The 19,260-nt window shown below is 38.0% G+C and overlaps 1 protein-coding gene across 2 annotated transcripts in view; it reads left to right on the forward strand.

Annotated features, from left to right (window-relative positions):
- Positions 1 to 17,283, forward strand: part of CCNT1 (cyclin T1) — a 33,200-nt gene extending 15,917 nt beyond the window's left edge. The window contains exons 6-9 of one of the 2 annotated variants that reach the window (XM_032645814.1): positions 246 to 291; positions 1,442 to 1,605; positions 1,770 to 1,840; positions 11,289 to 17,283. In XM_032645814.1, coding sequence (XP_032501705.1) covers positions 246 to 291; positions 1,442 to 1,605; positions 1,770 to 1,840; positions 11,289 to 12,695 — 1,688 coding nt within the window. In that variant the 3' untranslated portion in view covers positions 12,696 to 17,283. The remainder of the gene's footprint in view (positions 1 to 245; positions 292 to 1,441; positions 1,606 to 1,769; positions 1,841 to 11,288) is intronic. The other variant, XM_032645815.1, reaches the window with a different exon arrangement.
- Positions 17,284 to 19,260: the final 1,977 nt, after the last annotated feature.

The raw sequence follows: 19,260 nt of genomic DNA on the forward strand, positions 1-19,260 counted from the left end.
CCTGATGTGCAGAATAAAGCTTAGGTCTCTAAGTTGGGAAGCAGCATAATTATTAATATTATAATTAAAAATCACTCAAACTGTTTTCTTTGACAGTAGAATGTAAACATCAGGTGGTCAGGGACCATGCCTGCCTCATTTACCACTATATTCTCTGCCTTGCAAATATTACATGCTTACTAAATAATTGTTTAGAATGAATGGAACTAATAACCTTCTCCTCCTCCCCCCTTTCTTTTTTTTAGCAAGCAAGGACTTAGCACAGACTTCTTACTTCATGGCAACCAACAGGTTTATATTTTAATATTTTTCTCTTCTGTTTTTGGGATAGTACTTTACTTGCATTAGAATTGTCACTTTTTGATGGGTATATGGAAAGATGACAGGTCTTGCACTTAGTAAACTAGAAGCCAAAGACCTAGGCAAGGATCTCTGATTCAATGTGTTATAGACAATTCTATGGTAAAGGTTGATTTTTCTGCAGTTTTCATGTGTACCTTAAAATTTCCATGCTGCTCTTTTAATTTGTTAAAGTGATATATTTATTTATTGCTGATCATTTGATACCCTACTTAATTCTGCATTTGTTACTTTGCTTTAACATATCCAAGAGCATAATTCTGAAAGTTTGTTTAAACTTGGGGTTCATTGACAGTGACTAAAATCTAATTTGGAGGATTCTGCTGTTACTATATTTTAAGACTCTTTTTTTCTTCACCCACGCCCAGATAAATGGGCATGTATATGTGCAAAGAGTTGTGATACTTCCTTTTTTAAAGAAAAAAATTAATACATAACTTGTATTACCAAATGACTTGCTTATTCTCATCTCCAGTCTACTGGTTGTTCATGGAAACCAAAGATACTCCTAATGACTGTCAGGGCTAAGAAGTTCATTTTGATAGCCTGGTGGGAGAAATTTTAAAAGTAAACTGTCAAGAATATTGACACTTGAGAGAATGGTTGTCTATTCATTATTTTAAAGAGACCAGACCTATGATTGGCATGAGACAAGATAATTTTTAGAATATTTCCTTAGGTATTTGATTTAGGGATTATACATATCAAAAATCTTATAATTTTCCTTAAGTTCTGAGCTTATTCTCAGGATAATTAATCCTTATTTTAAAAAACTGAATGCTCAGTCTTTTATTTTTGTTTTTATTTTTTCCAGTCCTTCATTAGTGTGTGGATTAAATGATATGTAGTCAGAAAAATTAGAAAAGTTGTTACCTGAGCCGGTGGGTTAATGGAAAAAAATCATGTTGGGTGCTGGGTCAGAGCACTGGATATTTCTTGCCCTTCTTGCTCTCCAGTGGGTTTCTTATTTTTTTAACTCTTTTTTTTTTTAACTTTTTTTTTAAAGTAATGGAGAGTTTTAACTTTGGGTTCAGAATTGAGAGCTCATGACACTCTCTTGTTTCCTTCCCTCTGATGTCAGCCTGCATTTGACCACATTTAGCCTGCAGTACACACCTCCTGTGGTGGCCTGTGTCTGCATTCATCTGGCTTGCAAGTGGTCCAACTGGGAGATCCCAGTCTCAACTGATGGGAAGCACTGGTGGGAGTATGTTGACGCCACTGTGACCTTGGAACTTTTAGATGGTAAGTTTTAGAGTAAGGGACCTTGAATAGCACTAGCTCTTGATCTGTCACATATCTGGCCAAAGGTGACTTGATTTCAGATGAATATAGTTAGTTGAGGTTATTCTTATTTCTTTACTTCTGCCTCTCTGAGTTTTTCTTAAATGTTCTAATTTCATTTGTAGAACTGACACATGAATTTCTACAGATTCTGGAGAAAACCCCCAACAGGCTCAAACGAATTCGGAATTGGAGGGTAAGAATTATTGCTGTCAGTTTGTGGAACAAACCATTTTCTTCCTTTGACCACACCAGTGAAAATACCAGATATGGATATGTACCCTCGGTCTGGAATTTCCCTTTTTGTAGTTATGCAATAGTCATAATTTCAACTTCATAGCTTGGCTTCTGGCCCAGAAATCCATTGCTGTAGGCGATGGTGAGATTTTTTTTGGTGTTTTGCAACTCTTGTGATTTAGTCATTTGGTCAGCAACATTGGTTATTTTTTTGTGTGGAGAGTGTTAAGGGGAAAAATTTGGCTTTTCTGAGTCACAGAATGTTGGCTTCTGGTATAGGAAAGATTCAGAGTTAGGAGATTAGAACTGGTATTATAATTTTGTCTTTGACATTACCTGCTTTTAAATGGATTTTAGAATTTTGTTTTTATATAGATTGCAGTCTAAAGTTGTATTTCAGATATTTTTCAAAGTCTTATTTATGTATAGTGGAATTAGCACCATTTGTTGAGAAGACTGTCCTTTCCCCATTGAATGGTCTTGGCACCCTTGTCAAAAATCATTTGGCCATGTATGTGAAGGTTTATTTCTGGGCTTTCTATTCTGTTTTGATTACTGTGGCTTTGTAGTAAGTTTTGGAATCAGGAGGTGTGAGTCTTTCTGTTTTGTTCTTCATTTTCAAGATTGTTTTGACTATTCAGGGTCCTTTGAGATTCCATATGAATTCTAGGATTTTTTCTTTTTTTTAATTTATTTTGGCTGTGCAGGGTCTTAGTTGCAGCACACGGGATCTTTGTTGCGGCATGTAGGCTTCTTAGTTGCAGCATGTGGACTCTTAGTTGCAGCATGCAGACTCTTAGTTGTGGCATGTATGCGGGATCTAGTTCCCTGACCAGGGATCAAACCCGGGCCCCCTGCATTGGGAGTGCAGAGTCTTAACCACTGGACCACCAGGGAAGTCCCCCCACATTTTAACAGTATTAATGTTTGAATTAATCTTTGGATCCAGAACATAGGTGAGTTTCCAGTTATGTTTTATTTAATTTATTTCAGCAGTGTTTTGCAGTTTTCATTGTACAAGTTTTTTACTTCCTTGGTTAATTCCCAAGTAGTTTATTCTTTTTGGTGCTGTTGTAAATGGAATTGTTTTCATAATTTCCTTTTTAGATTGTTTATTCATGTAGAGAAATGTAACTGAATTTTATTTGTTGACTTTGTATCCTGTTACTTTGCCCAATTCATTTATTAATTCTAATAAAATCAGAAAGAATAAATTCTTTTTGGTTGAGTCTTTAGAGTTTTCTACATATAAGTTCATGTCATCTGCAAACAGAGATAATTTTACTTCTTCTTTTCCAATTTGATGCTGTTTCTTTTTCTTGCCTGATTGCTGTGGCTAGAACTTCCAGTACAGTGTTGAATGGAAGTGGTGAAAGTGAACATCTTTTCCTTATTCCTGATCTTAAAGAAAACTTCCAGTCTTTCACCATTGAATATGATGTTCACTGTGGGTTTTTTATATGTGACTTTTATTATGTTGAGGTAGTTTCCTCTTTATGTTCCTAGTTTGTTGACTGTTTTTATCATGAAAGTGTGTTGAATTTTGTCAAATGCTTTCTCTGCACAAATTGAGATGATCATGTGATTTGTTTCCTTCATTCTGTTTGTGTGACATATTACATCAGTTGATTTCCATATGTTGAACCCTCCTTATATTCCAGGAATAAATTCCACTTGGTCATGCATGATATGTAATTTTTTTTAAATGCCACCAAATTCATCTTGCTAGTATTTTGTTGATGATTTTTGCATCCGTGGTTATAAGGGATATTGGCCTGTAGTTTTCCTTTCTTGTAGTGTTTTCTTCTAGCTTTGGTATCAGGGTAATGCTTGCCTCATAGAATGAGTTGAGAAGTGTTCCCTCCTCTTCAAATTTTTGGAAAGTTTGAAAAGGAGTGGCATTACTTCGTTAAATGATTGATAGGATTAACCAGTAAGTCTTTTTTTCCTTTGGAGATTTTTGATTACTGATTTAATTTTATTTATTTATTTTTAAAAATTTATTTATTTATTTTGGGCTGTGTTGGGTCTTCATTGCTGCACACAGGCTTTCTCTAGTTGCGGGGAGCGGGGGCTACTCTTTGTTGCAGTGGGCAGGCTTCTCATTGCAGTGGCTTCTCTTGTTGTGGAGCATGGGCTCTAGGCGCGTGTGGGCTCAGTAGTTGTGGCTCGCGGGTTCTAGAGTGCAGGCTCAGTAGTTGTGGCACATGGGCTTAGTTGCTCCGCAGCATGTGGGATCTTCCCGGACCAGGGCTCGAACCTGTGTCCCCTGCATTGGCAGGCAGATTCTTAACCACTGGGCCACCAGGGAAGTCCTGATTCAATTTTATTACTAGCTGTAAGTCTATTCAGATTTTCTGTTTCTTCATGATTTAGTCTTGATAGGTTTTGTGTTTCTAGGAATTTGTCCCTTTTGTCTGGGTTATTCAATTTGTTGATATACAGTTTGTTCTGTTAGAATGGTAGCAATGTCTCCACTTTTATTTCTGATTTTAGTAGTTTGAGTCTTCCCTCTTTTTTTCTTAGTCTGTCTAGCTAAAGATTTGTCAGTTTTGTTGATGTTCTCAAGGAACCAATTTTTGTTTTGGTTTTTCTCTATTTTATCTCTGCTCTAATCTTTATTATATCTTTCCTTCTGCTAGCTAGCTTTGTGTTCAGTTCTTTTTCTAGTTCCTTAAGTTATAAAGTTAGTTTGTTATTTTGAGATGTTTCTTGGTTGTTTTTTTTTTTTTGGCCACATTGCACAGCTTGTGGGATTTTTAGTTCCCCGACCAGGGATTGAACCCAGGCCCCCCAGGCAGTGAGCTCACGGAGTCCTAACCACTGGGCTGCTAGGGAATTCCCAGTTTCTTGTTTTTTTATTAAGTATGTTTTACTTTTTAAATTTTTATTTTTTTGGCTACTCTGTGTGGCATACTGGATCTTAGTTCCTCAACCAGGGACTGAACTCATAGCTCCTGCATTGGGAGTGCAGAGTCTTAACCATTGGACCGCCAGGGAAGTCCCTGGTTTTTTTAATGTAGTGTTTATAGCTATAAATTTCTCCCTTAGCACCACTTTTGCTGCATACCTTACGTTTGATATGTTGTGTTTTGTTTTTCTTGGTCTCTAAGTATTTTCTAATTTCCCTTTTGATTTCTTTGATCCATTGGTTTAATTTCTACAATTTTGTGATTTTTTTTTTCCCCGATTTTCTTTCTGATACTGATTTCTAACTTTATCTTGTTGTGGTCAGAAAAAATACATGATGTGATATGTATCTTTTAAAATCTATTGACTAAGTTTGCAGCCTAACATATGGTCTGTTCTGGATAATGTCCCATATGCACTTGAAGAATGTATGTGCTGCTGTTTTTGGGGAGAGTGTTCTGTGTATGTCTGTAGATCTAGTTAGTTTATTAAGTCCTACTTCCTTATCTTCTGCTTGATCTATTATTGTGAGTGGGGTATTGAAGTCTCCAACTATTACTGTAAAGCTGTCTATTTCTCTTTAATTCTGTTAGGTTTTGGCCTCATATTTTGATGGCCTGTCATTAGGTGTGTAAATGTTTATAATTGCTGTGTCTAATTTCTGTAGCTAGCCTTTTAAAATATATAATGCTCTTTTTTGTCTCTTGAAATCTTTTTTTATTTCAAGTCTATTTTGTCTGCTATTAGTATAGCCATGCATGCTCTCTTTTGGTTACTGTTTGCATTGTATACCTTTTTCCGTCCTTTCACTTTCAGCCCGTTTGGGTCTTTGGATCTCAGCCTCTTGTAGATAGCATATAGTTGGATCATATGTTTTTATCCATTCTACAAATCTCTGTCTTTTCCTTAAGAGTTTAATCCATTTACACTTAAAGTAATTACATATAAGGAGAGATTTACTTCTGTCACTTAATGCTATTTGATTTTTAGACAGGCATACCTTGTTTTATTGAACTTTGCAGATATTGCATTTTTTATATTGAAGGTTTGTGGCAGCCCTGCGTCAAGCAAGTCTGTTGACGCCATTTTCCCAACAGTATTTGCTTACTTCGTGTCTCTGTTACACATTGGTAATTATGGCAGTATGCTGAACTTTTTCATTATCATTGTATCTGTTATGGTGATATGTGATCAGTAATCTTTAGTATTACTACTACAGCTCACTGAAGGCTCAAATGATGGTTAGCATTTTTTAGCAATAAGGTATTTTAAATTAAGGTATGTCCATTTTTTTTTAGACATAATGCTATTGCACATTTAATAGACTGTAGTGTAAACACAATTTTTTTTTTTTTTTTTTTTTTTTTTTTTTGCGGTACATGGGCCTCTCACTGCTGTGGCCTCTCCCGTTGCGGAGCACAGGCTCCGGACGCGCAGGCTTAGCGGCCGTGGCTCATGGGCCCAGCCGCTCTGAGGCATGTGGGATCTTCCCGGACCGGGTCACAAACCCGCATCCCCTGCATCGGCAGGCAGACTCTCAACCACTGCGCCACCAGGGAAGCCCTAAACACAATTTTTATATGCACTGGGAAACCAAAACATTTGTGTGGCTCACTTTATTGTGATATTTGCTTTATTGAGATGGTCTGGAACGGAACCCACAGTATCTCCAAGGTATGCCTACTGTATGCCTTACGGCTTTTTTGTCCCTCATTTCCTGCATTATACTGTCTTTTGTGCTTAGTTGATTTTTCATAGTGAAAAATTTTAGATTCCTTTTTCATTCATTTTTTTGTATTAACATACAAAATTTGTCTCCTTTACAGCTGCATCCTCATCCCTTTTGGTTGTTGATGTTACAAAATTAAATAATTGTGTGCCCCCCGAAAACTAATAATTCTTTTAGATGCATTAGGCTCTTATACTATATAAAAAATAAGATTTGGAATTATAAGACAAAGTTATAGTAATACTAGGTTTTACACTAATTTTTTTTTTCCCTGAGAATGTGTTAGTCTCCTAAATCATGTAGAAAGCAAAATGTGCAATTACACACCATTGTTACAATACCAGCTTTTATAATTGCCCATGTATTTACTTTTATTGAGGTCTTTATTTCTCCATATGGCTTGAAGTTACTGTCTTGGAGGACTCCCTTGAGCCTTTCTTGTATAGCTGGTCTAGCGGTCACGAATCCCCTCACCTTTTTTTTTTTTTTTTTTTGGCGGTACACAGGCCTTTCACTGTTGTGGCCTCTCCCGTTGCAGAGCACAGGCTCCAGACGTGCAGGCTCAGCGGCCATGGCTCACGGGCCCAACTGCTCTGTGGCATGTGGGATCCTCCCGGACCGGGGCACGAACCCGTGTCCCCTGCATCGGCAGGCGACTCTCAACCACTGCGCCACCAGGGAAGCCCCCCTCAGCTATTGTTTACCTGGAGATAATTAATTTCTCCTTCACTTTTTTGAAGGACATTCTTACTAGATATAGGATGCTTGGCCGACAGTTTTTTTCTTTTAGTACTTGGGATGTATCAGCTCACTATCTTGTGGCCTCCGAAGTTTCTGTTGAGAAATCTCATGATCTTATTGAGGATCCCTTATATGTGACAGTTTGCTTCTTGCTGCTTTCAAAATTCTGTCTTTGGCTTTTGAAAGTTTGAGTATGATATGTCTTTTTTTTTTTAATACCATGATTTTAAGAATTGAGGTGTAGTGGATGTACAATATTATATCAATTTCAGGTGTATAACAAAATGATTCACAGTTTTTAAAGGTTATATTCCATTTATACTTATTATAAAATATTGGCTATATTCCCTGTGTTGTACTATATATCCTCGTAGCTTATTTATTTTATACATAGTAGTTTGTACCTCTTAATCCCCTACCCTTATCTTGCCCCTTCCCCCTTCCCTCTCCCCGCTGGTAACCACTGGTTTGTTGCCTATATCTGTGAGTCTGTATCTATTTTGTTATATTCATTAATTTTATTTTTTAAATTCCACATATAAGTGGTAACATACAGTATTTTAGCCTAATACCCTCCAAGTTCATCTATGTTGTTGCAAATGGCAAAATGTCCTTCCTTTCTATGACTGAGTTGTATTCCATCATATATATACCACATCTTCTTTACCCATTCATCTGTTTTTTTTTTTTTTTTTTTAATTGAAGTATAGTTGGGGAGTTAGCTGGTGGTCTAGTGGTTAGGATTTGGCGCTTTCACTGCCACGGCTTGGGTTCAATCCCTGGTCGGGGAACAGATCCTGCAAGCTGTGTGGTGTGGCAAAAAAAGAAAAAAAAAATAGAAGTGTAGTTGATTTACAATGTTGTGTTAATTTCTGCTGTACATCAAAGTGGTTCATTTATACATATATATACATTCTTTTTCATATTCTTTTACATTATAGTTTATCAGAGGATATTGAATATAGTTCCTTGTGCTGTATAGTAGGACCTTGTTGTTTATCAATTCTATATATAATAGTTTGCATCTGCTAACCCCAAAATCCCACTCCATCCCTCCCTCATCCCCCTCCCCCTTGGCAACCCTAAGTCTGTTCTTTATGTCTGTGAGTCTGTTTCTGTTTTGTAGATAAGTTCATTTGTGTCATATTTTAGATTCCACGTATAAATGATATCATATGATATTTGTCTTTGTCTGACTTTAACTTCACTTAGTATGATAATCTCTAGGTCCATCCATGTTGCTGCAAACGACATTATTTTGTTCTTTTTTAATGGCTGAGTAGTATTCCATTGTATATATGTACCACATCGTCTTATCGATTCATCTGTCAATGGACATTTAGGTTGTTTCCATGTTTTGGCTATTGTGAATAGTGCTGCTATGAACATTGGGGTGCATGTATCTTTTTGAACTATAGTTTTGTCCGGATGTATGCCCAGGAGTGGGATTGCTGCATGATACGGCAACTCTATTTTTAGCTTTTTGAGGAACCTCCATACTGCTTTCCATAGTGGCTGCACCATCTTACATTCCCACCAACAGTGTAGGAGGGTTCCCTTTTCTCCATACCCTTTCTAGCATTTGTTATTTGTAGACTTTAATGATGGCCATTCTGACTGGTATGAGGTGGTACCTCTTTGTAGTTTTATTTGCATTTCTCTGATAAGTAGTGATGTTGAGCATCTTTTCATGTGCCTGTTGGCCATCTGTATATCTTCTTTGGAGAAATGTGTATTTAGGTCTTCTTCCCATGTTTGGATTGGGTTGTTTGTTTTTTTGTTGTTGAGTTGTATGAGCTGTTTTTATATTTTGGAAATTAAGCCCTTATCAGTCACATGATTTGCAAATATTTTCTCCTTGTCCATAGGTTATCTTTTCGTTTTGTTTACTGTTTCCTTTGCTATGCAAAAGCTTGTATTTGATTAGGTCCATTTGTTTATTTTTGCTTTTATTTCTATTGCCTTGGGAGACTGACCTAAGAAAACCTTGGTACATTTATGTCAGAGGATGTTTTGCTTATGTTCTTATCTAGGAGTTTTATGGTGTCATGTCTTATGTTTAAGTCTTTAAGCCATTTTGAGTTTATTTTTGTGTATGGTGTGAGGGTGTGTTCTAACTTCATTGAATTACATGTGGCTATCCAACTTTCCCAACACCACTTGTTGAAGAGACTGTATATTCTTGCCTCCTTTGCCAAAGATTAATTGACTGTAGGCATGTGTGTTTATTTATGGGCTCTCTATTCTGTTCCATTGATCCAGATGTCTGATTTTGTGCCAGTACCACACTGATTACTGATAGCTTTGTAGTACTCTCTGAAGTCTGGGAGGGTTAAGTATGATATGTCTTGATGTGAGTCTCTTTGAGTTCATCCTGGAGTTCACTGAGGTTCTTGGATATCTATGTTCATGTTTTTTCATCAGATTTGGAGAGTTCTGAGCTGCTGTATCTTCACATATTCTCTGCCTCTTTCTCTTTCTTTTCATTTTCTGGAATTCCCACAATGCATACATTGGTCTATTTGATGGTGTCCCATAGGTCCCTTAGGCTCTGTTCACTTGCTTCAGTCTTTTTTCTTTCTGTTCCTCAGACTTGATAATTTCCATTGTCCTATTTTAAAGTTTGCTGATTCTTCTGCCTGTTCAGATCTGCCTTTGAATCCCTCCAGTGCATTTTTCATTTCAGTTATTGTACTTTTCAGCTCCAGGATTTCTTTCTGGTTTCTTTTAAAGTTTTTAATCTCTTTTTTGATACTTTAATTTTGTTCACATGTTGTTTTCTTGACTTTTTGACATTTTCATTTCCTTGAGTATCTTTAAGGCAGTTAATGTCTTTGCCTAGTAGATCTGCCATTGGGTCTTTTTCAGTGACAATTTCTGTTGATTTTTTTTTTTCCTTTGAATGGACTATACTTTCGTGTTTCTTTATGTGCCTTGTGATTTTTTTGTTGAAGACTGGACATTTGAATCTAGTAACATGGTAACTCTGGAAATCAGATTCTCTCCCTTTCCTGGGGTTTGCTGGGATTTTTTTTTTTTTTTTTTTTTTTTTGTATATTTGGGGTGGGGGCTTGATTTTGAAGGATATTTCTGTGCTGAGGATCAGCTTGATGTATAAAATTAATGTCTTCTCAGTTCTTATCTGAGCCTTTTCCTGGACATTTCTGTAGGGACAGTGTTTTTTTTAATGTTCTACTCTAATATCTGGCTCCCAAAGGGAGAAAAAGCAAAAAATGAAGTGGGGGAGGAAGGGGGCTGGCCCTTTATATCCAGGGAAGTCACTTCAGCCAGAGGGGGAGGGGATTACAACAATGGAGGGAGGTGCAACAACAATGGCTACCTTTTTCTTTGTACCTCTGTGATTGAAAGCAGCAGTCAGCATCAGACCACAGATCTCCAATATTTGGAAAATAGAGCTCTTTTTGCCTAACGGGTCCCCCAAGCTGTGTGCAAGCGACTCCAGGAACAGCTGCACAGCTGACTGGGGCTGAGAGCTGAAATTGAGGGAAATTAACTTCAGTTTATTGTCCAGGGCTTACCCTGGCAGCTGCAAGCCTTCAACAGACTGCAAAGTTCCAAAATAGTTATGTCAGACAGATTCTGCCTTTGCAGTTGTTGTCTAGGTGGGACAGATTCCTGGTGCTTCCTACTCTGCTGTCTTCACAGAATCTTCCTCCGTTTTTAAGGCTAAAGGTATTTCATTGTATATATAGACCACATTTTTTAAAATACATTCATTTATTGATGGACACTTGGGTTGCTTTCATACCTTAGGTATTGTGAAAAGTGCTGCAACGAACATGGGAGTTCAGATACCTCTTTGAGATCTTGTGATGCTTGATTGAAGGTTTAAAAAATCGTATCTCTCCTGATGGTAATAATTATCAGTCTCATGTTAGAGTAACCTCCTGGTTATGGGGTATCCCAAACTCCCAATGTCACAGCAAACACAGTCTACTCGTTTCAGTGTTTTTTTTCCATTTGATAAATTACCTGAAGTGAAAAGATGCTATTTGCTTCATTCTAGGCATGCCAGGCTGCCAAGAAAACAAAAACGGATGACCGAGGAGCAGATGAAAACACTTCAGAGCAGACAATCCTTAATATGATTTCCCAGAGCTCTTCAGATACAACTATTGCAGGTTTAATGAGTATGTCAGCTTCTTCTACCACAAGTGCAGTGCCTTCCCTTCCAGCCACTGAAGAGTCAACCAGTAACTTAAGCAATGTGGAGATGTTGCCGAGTGAGCGTTGGCTGTCCTCCCACCCTCCTTTTAAGGTAGAACCTGCTCAGGGTCATCGGACTAGTGAGAATTTAGCACTTATAGGAGTTGATCATTCCTTGCAACAGGATGGTTCAAATGCCTTTGTTTCCCAGAAGCAGAATAGTAAGAGTGTGCCATCAGCTAAAGTATCACTGAAAGAATACCGTGCAAAGCATGCAGAAGAGTTGGCTGCCCAGAAGAGGCAACTGGAGAACATGGAGGCCAATGTGAAGTCACAGTATGCCTTCGCTGCCCAGAATCTTCTGGCTCACCATGATAGCCATTCTTCCATCCTTCTGAAAATGCCCATAGAGGGCTCAGAAAACCCTGAGCGGCCTTTTCTGGAAAAGACTGACAAAACAGCTCTCAAAATGAGAATCCCAATGACAAGTGGAGATAAAGCTGCCACTTCAAAACCAGAGGAGATAAAAATGCGCATCAAAGTTCACACTGCAGCTGACAAGCACAATTCTGTAGATGACAGTGTCACAAAGAGCCGTGAGCACAAAGAAAAGCACAAGACTCACCCATCTAATCATCATCATCATCATAATCACCACTCACACAAACACTCTCACTCCCAGCTTCCAGCTAGTACTGGGAACAAACGTCCAGGTGATCCAAAACATAGTAGCCAGACAAGCACCTTAGCACACAAGCCCTATAGCTTGTCCAGCTCTTTCTCCTCTTCCAGTTCTTCTCGTAAAAGGCCCTTCCCTGAAGAGACTGGAGCGGCAGTGTTTGATCATTCAGCTAAGACTGCCAAGAATACTAAATCCTCTTCCATAAATTTCTCCTTCCCTCCTCTTCCTACAATGGCCCAGTTGCCTGGGCATAGCTCAGACACAAGTGGCCTTACTTTTTCACAGCCCAGCTGTAAAACTCGAGTTCCTCACATGAAATTGGATAAAGGCTCCACTGGGGCCAATGGTCACAATGCAACCCAGACCATAGACTATCAAGATACTGTGAATATGCTTCACTCCCTTCTCCATGCCCAAGGTGTTCAGCCCACTCAGCCACCTGCGTTTGAATATGTTCATTCTTATGGAGAATATCTGAATCCACGGGCTGGTGGAATGTCCTCCAGACCTGGCAATACAGACAAACCCCGGCTACCACCTCTACCATCAGAACCTCCTCCACCACTTCCACCCCTTCCCAAGTAAAAAAGAAAAAGACGAGGAGAAAAAAACTTTAAAAACACATCTTTTTTTTTTTTTTTTTTTAAACTACTGATTCTGGACTAAGAAAATTACTTCCCTTATGAAACATGTCACCCTTGTTGGACTAGAAATAAATTTATATTGAGACATGGGAAGGTGGTAGAGGGCCTTGGTTATTATATCGCCTGCCTCAGAAATTTAACTATTTTATTATAGTTTTTACTGAGAGGTGAGAATGTGTTAAAGCTGTGAAGGATTCAGAATACTTTCTCTGTTCTTGGCCTCTCCACCTCCTAATTAGGTCGATTAGAGTTGATATCTTCCCTCTTCTTGCCAGGACTGAAGTATGGAGGGTTTGTTTTATCAAACAGTTGTGGATCCTTTTGGTGTTTAATATATCAGAAGAGAGGAAGTATTTAAATGTCAAAATCTTTTAAGAGACTTTAAAAAAATAATTTAAAGAAAGTAAGTTATCTGTTTAGTTTTTTTATATAATTGGGGAAGGGATAGGGATTTTGCTGTGTGTATGAGATACACGGCAGTGAGTCCTGGGGGGTGGGATTGGAGGGTGGGGTGTGTGTGTGTAGTGGGGATGGGAGGATAGGATTTTGGCCGTGAGTTCTGAGATCAGCTCTGGCCACTTGAAGTGTTTCGACCTTTAAGTGTGTATGTAAGTGTGGGTATGTGTGTTTTTAGTGTGTGTGTTTAAAAATCATGTTTTATCTTTCCTTCCCTGTACTTCACCATTTTAACTTCCTAACAGTCTACTAGAGAGAACACGGTGTGGCCTTTAAAACATAAAGGAAGGAAGAGGCCTGTATTTGACATTTCTCTTTCTTTATGTTGTAATTGAGGGTAGCCTTCTAAATTCTAGTTTGGGCAGGTGCAGCCAATGGTCTGACTCTGGACTCCATTATAAAAACTTCCTTTTTACCCCCTTTTTCCTTTTGATACAGAACAAAGGTGGGGTTGAGGAAGAAGGCTGGAGAGCTAGGCTGGCTTCTGCCCTACAGAATTGGATGTCCTTTTTTTCATATTGGGCTTTGGGAAAGTGTTCAAGTAAGAGCAGTCTCAGGGTCTCTGAAGGGTAGGGGCATGTGCTATCCTTCCTGTGGAAGCCCAGACTATATGTGAGAATAGATCTGGGAGAAGCCATGGAGCTAAAGGATACTGAAAACAATGAAAACTGTGATTGGGAATTTTTAGGACATTGTATTTTAAATTATATTATGGATGTAAGACTTGACTTTTATCTGTATGTCTGAAGGGAGGCAGCTGCATCCTCAGTTTTTGCAGCCCATATGACTTCAGAGATTGGAGCTTATGAATTTAACAGTGCTGGCGCCATGAGGGTGAGCAAGCCTAGCCTTCAGATACTGTTATGTTTAGATTGTGCATCTTTGGTGGTTTTAGCTTCTAGGCAGAAGTTCTTCTGTAGATTTCTAAGAGTCCTTTAGAAAAATGGATCAGGAGTCCTATTCTAATGGGTGCTTAATTATCCCATATTTTAGGAGTGAACATTTTTGTTGAGGAAAGAAATCTTTCAAGGGGCCAGAAAGAATTCTAATCCAAGTTGTCCAGCTGAAAATGCCACCTAGCCACAGATTATTTAATGTGATATTTTTTCAGTCTTCATGGTGTTTTTTGCCATGGAAAAGATGATGCAATTTGAATTTGTCTTCTTGATTTTAACGCAGCGTCTTTCACACCAAATATTCTTTGTGGATAAATTGAATTTTTTCATTGGTAGTCATAGGGAGATAGGAGTTGTACATGTGCTGCTGCTTGCCAGGAACAGGTTGGGGAGAAAACTGAGACAGTTGGAATTGATGATGCACTGGCCTAATATAGGAGGGAATTCGTTCAGTAAGCCTTAACTGAAGGTGAATTAGTATCCTGCGCTTCTGCATATTTGAACTGTCTGGAGTGCCTGCCATTGCTGTGTAAAGTGAGCTCTGTGCTGATCGATACACCAGTAATACTTTTGACTTGGAATGTCACTTTACTTTTATGGATGACATTTTCCTCTTTCTCCTTGATATTTTCTGTGTTGTGCTAGGTAATTGGTAATTGGTAGATGCGTGGTGTGTTTACTAAATTTAGGCTGTTTAGATTTTGTTTGGCGGAGTCAGCTTTCCTTTCTGACCTTCCCAAAAGGTTATTTAGTTTGCATCTGTATCTTGTGGAATTGATGATCACTGATTTATGAAAATGCCTTTCACAGCTTTCAGTTTTTCTCATCAAATGTCACATATTTTCTAATCACATTCACTCTCTCACCACAGAGATACATATCCACTTGGCCTCAGCAGTTCTCCGTGGCAGTCTGTAGTTCCTTAGAACTTTGTCAGGAGTGACCTTGAAAAAAGTGCTTACTAGAGCCTAAGAGCTGCTTTACCCTGCATAGTCTGGCCTTTGCACTAGTAGATCATTGCTGATATAGGTCAATTTAGAGACTTTTTTATATTAGTGCCTCCTGATACTGTTTTAAGATACCTACAGTGTCCGCTTTTATATCTATGCATATGTCATGAAACTTCTTACGGGCTCTGCATGAAGCTGCTTACTGCATTGTCTTTGGGTTAGCAGATGTGCCAGTCAGCTAGCATGCATGTTGTCCAGATTCCATAAGCTTAGGCTTCAGAAGATGGTGTGGTTTCTAAATGCTGTGTCTTCTCTTACCCTCACCACTTCAAAGGGTGAGAAACAGGATTTATACATGCAAAGTTAGTCTAGTAAACAGGGCTTTTTCCCCCCTCCTTTTAACCTTATCAAGGGTAAGTGGTGGTAAGCAGGCCTGGAGCCTCAAGTTCTGTAAATTTCATTCCTATAACTTTGCTTGAATCTCATGTTGGCAAAAACAAATACCTGTGAATTGTCATTAGGGCTTTTAATCAGATACCTGTGTTGCTGTTAGCTGAACTCTAGTGAAGCATTAATCTAAAGCTACATTGGTCTTCTGAAGTATCAGTTATGCTTTTTGGGTTTAGAAAATACGTAGGAATTAGTCTAGTCTTTTCACTTGAATCAATGTGTTTCCATATCTGAGACCCTCAGCTTCCTCTTTTTTTTTTTTAAATGATTTTAGTGTTTTGATTTAATGTGTCCTTTTACATAGTTCTGTATTATTGGCTTCACCAATATTGATAGAAAAAATTTAAATCTCCAGTTGGAAACAGCAATGGATTAGAATATAGAAATAAAATCATGGTAACATCAGTGCTGGATTTACTTAAGCCTCTGCTACTTAATTCCCCATATTGAAAATCCATACCCCTTATGCCTTGTTTCTGGACAAAGGCAATTAGAGGAGTCTTATCCCAGTATGGTTGGATTTTAAACATATCTGTGTTTCCCCCGCAGAAACACAGGACTGTGGGAACTTGGGAACTGATTAAATTTTAAAAGGATTAGTCCTTTGTTGATGATCTATTTTGATACTTAATGCCAGGAAAAGGGATTCTAGGACATCTTGAAGTTGGAATACAAATATTATTCTCTTGGGTTTGGGAGAATTTAAGCAGTCTATGCAACCCTTCACATGGTGAGAAATAAGCCCTGTGCAGTCCCACGAAACTTTCAATGACTTTGATGCCTCCCCAAATTTCTTGTGTTGCTGCTTGTTAACACCCAGCTTTTAACTGAGTGTTTGTTCCTGGTGGTTTAAAAAATATTCATGTTTTAACACACTGTCAAGTTTTATCTTTTTATCCCTCTGTGGGATAAAAAGCATGGTACTATAATCCTGCCTGATAGAGTGGTCTGGAGTGAGAATTATTTTTTAAGTGGGAGACCATTCCATTTTAATGTTTCTAAAGTTTTTAGCATGAACTTGGCATTGGAAAAGGGAGGGCAGAAAAGGAACGTTTACTAAAAAGTGGTGTCTACTCTTCCCCTTTATGAGTGTGTATTCGTGGTGAATGAAAAGAAGAGAAAGACTTGAGAGCATGCTAATTGAAGCCAGAGCAAGTATGTCTTCATCAGGTTATCAGGAACTCTTCAGTTGAAAGCTGAGGCCTTAACCGATTAGTGGTTGATCACATTGGAATTGGTTATAAGATGGAAGTGCTGGCTGGGTTAAGCACCCAAAGAAAAGAATGCAGCCCACTAACTTAGTGTTAATCTAGGTTTCTGGATTTGAAACTGACCTCCCCACCCTACTCCACACACCTAAAACTGTCTTCTTATCAGACCAAAGAGCAAAGAAGGAAAAAAAAAAGTAAAACACTTTTCCAATCTATGTCACTCAGGTACAATTTTGTGGTGATATTTTTGTCTGTTTTCTTTGTATTGCTCTTAAGAGCCCTTTCTCGGCATATTATTCTATTCTCGCCTCTGTCCTCCTTGGGGCACCTCAGTTCTGGATGCTACCCCTGGGATCTCTACTGCTGTTATGTGAATGGTAAGATATAAGTGACCATTATAGTAAGGGCTCTTTGTAAAACATTAAAAAAATTTTTTTAAAAATTTAAAAAAGGATGTTGTATACATTTTATAGTCTGGCTATCAGTTTGATATCTTGCTGTCAAGTATGTTTCTCAATCTGTATTTATCCATCCCATCAATAAATGTTAATGATAAAACAATCATCTGATTATTGTTTATGTGTACTGAGTCTTCAAGTTAGTCTTTAACTGTCATTTGATTGATATGATAATAGTTTTAGTTTTGGTAATATAGTATGTACTTTCTTACTGCACAAGATCCTATGGGAATTGAGTTCATTGGAAATAGCTAACTAAGATTTGATCGTTACAGTGAACCTGATGGTATCTAAAGTATGATGTGGCAGAGGGGGAAAACCCCTCATTCTGTACTGTCGCATGGATACCTGGAAGGGTGACTGGTACACAGAAAAATATATAGCTCTAACAGATGATAGCAACATGTACTGCTTATCTAGCAAGCACTATCAGTGATTCATAATTGTATATTTGGTTCTTTGAAAACTGAAATGTTGGTATAGACAGCAGTGCTTTTGGAAGAAAAAATTAATAGCCTTCTTGGTGGTGCCTGGAAAAGCTGATAGGGAATACTCACCCTTTTCTTGGGACATAATAAAACCACACACACAAGGTAAATCTTGCAAATTACCCATTTAAATGGAAAGAATTTTTATGCTATAATGCTCAAATTATATAAAAAAATGTTAGGAGTAGCTATAGTTTAAAAACTCTAAAAGGAACAAAATATGAATTTAACAGAATGTTCAACACTTCTGGAAAAAAAAATCACTTGAGTCTTGAGTTCTGTTCATTCCGTCCTTCCATTTTCTGAAATAAGACAACTTAAGATTTTTGTTTGCTGTGCCTCTCCTGAAACTTTTGTGGAAGCTGCCGATGTTTTAGGAATTTTGGTCTGGTTTGAATGGAAGAATAGAGAAGTAGTAAATGAACGATGTGAGAATGGATGATATTATAAATTTATTATAAAGTCATAAATAGTGATTTGCTTTTGTTAAAAGAGATATCAACTGTGTCATCCTTGGCAATAGATGAGGTATAAATCAATGTAAACTTCCAAACAGCTGGATCCCCAATTATAGAGGTTTGTTAAACTAACTGGGATAGAGCTACGTTTCATCTTACGATCAGTGCCTAAATCATCCTGGTCTCTCTGACACTTTTGAGAGCCAATAAGATTGGCTTGATCTCTGTCATTCAACTTTCTGTAGAAAGTTTGAAGCCCTTTCTATGACTTCTGTGGATTCCCTTAGAGACTTGTATTTATTGTAATCTCTAGCTCTGGCACCTACTTTTGCTGAATTGATTTGATTTGTGGATTGTCACATGTCTTACTTGTGCTACCTTTTTTGCATTGTGGAATCTTAACCCCTTTTCTTAACTTCACATAACACTCAAAACCAACGGGTAACCAAAAAATCACAGTGATGAAAACAAGTTAAAATTGAAAACTAGATCCATCTTTTCTGAAAAGTAGTTTCAGGCATTTCCCTGCTTTTCATTTATCCCTTCATTAGAAAATAATATCTACCAAGTACTATATACTGTTTACAGATGATAATATGGCAGTAAACAAAGCAAGCATCTTGCCCTCATAGAACTTACATTCTAGTTGTAGGGGAGACAAGTAAAACATAATATGCTAGATGATAAGTACTTTGGAGAATGTAAAGCAGGGAAGGAGGGACAGGGATTTTGTGTGTGCATGTAGGTCAGTAGGATTGTTGAAATTGGAAATAAGATGGCTAGGGAGGAAGGCCTTACGAAATCATAGTTCAGCAAAGACCTGAAAGAGGTGAGAGAGCAAGCCACAGGAATATTTGTGGGTAAGATCATTCCAGGAAACAAGTGCAAAGGTTCTGAGGTGAGAAGATACCGGCACGTTTGAGAAAGAGCAAGGAGGCCAGTGTAGCTAGTATAGAATTGAGTGAGGAGGAGAGAGTAAGTAGTAGGATAATGTGGTTAGAGAAGCAGCAAAAGGCCAGATACAGTAGGGCCTTGTAAGCCATTAGGAAGAGACAGTGAAATGGAGCACCATTGACAAGTGTTGAGTAGAGAAGTAACATGATCTAGCTTGGGTTTTAAAATGATCATTTGGCGGGGAA

This window comes from Phocoena sinus, chromosome 10, assembly GCF_008692025.1.
Source record: "Phocoena sinus isolate mPhoSin1 chromosome 10, mPhoSin1.pri, whole genome shotgun sequence".
In the NCBI taxonomy this organism is placed as follows: Eukaryota; Metazoa; Chordata; class Mammalia; order Artiodactyla; family Phocoenidae; genus Phocoena; species Phocoena sinus.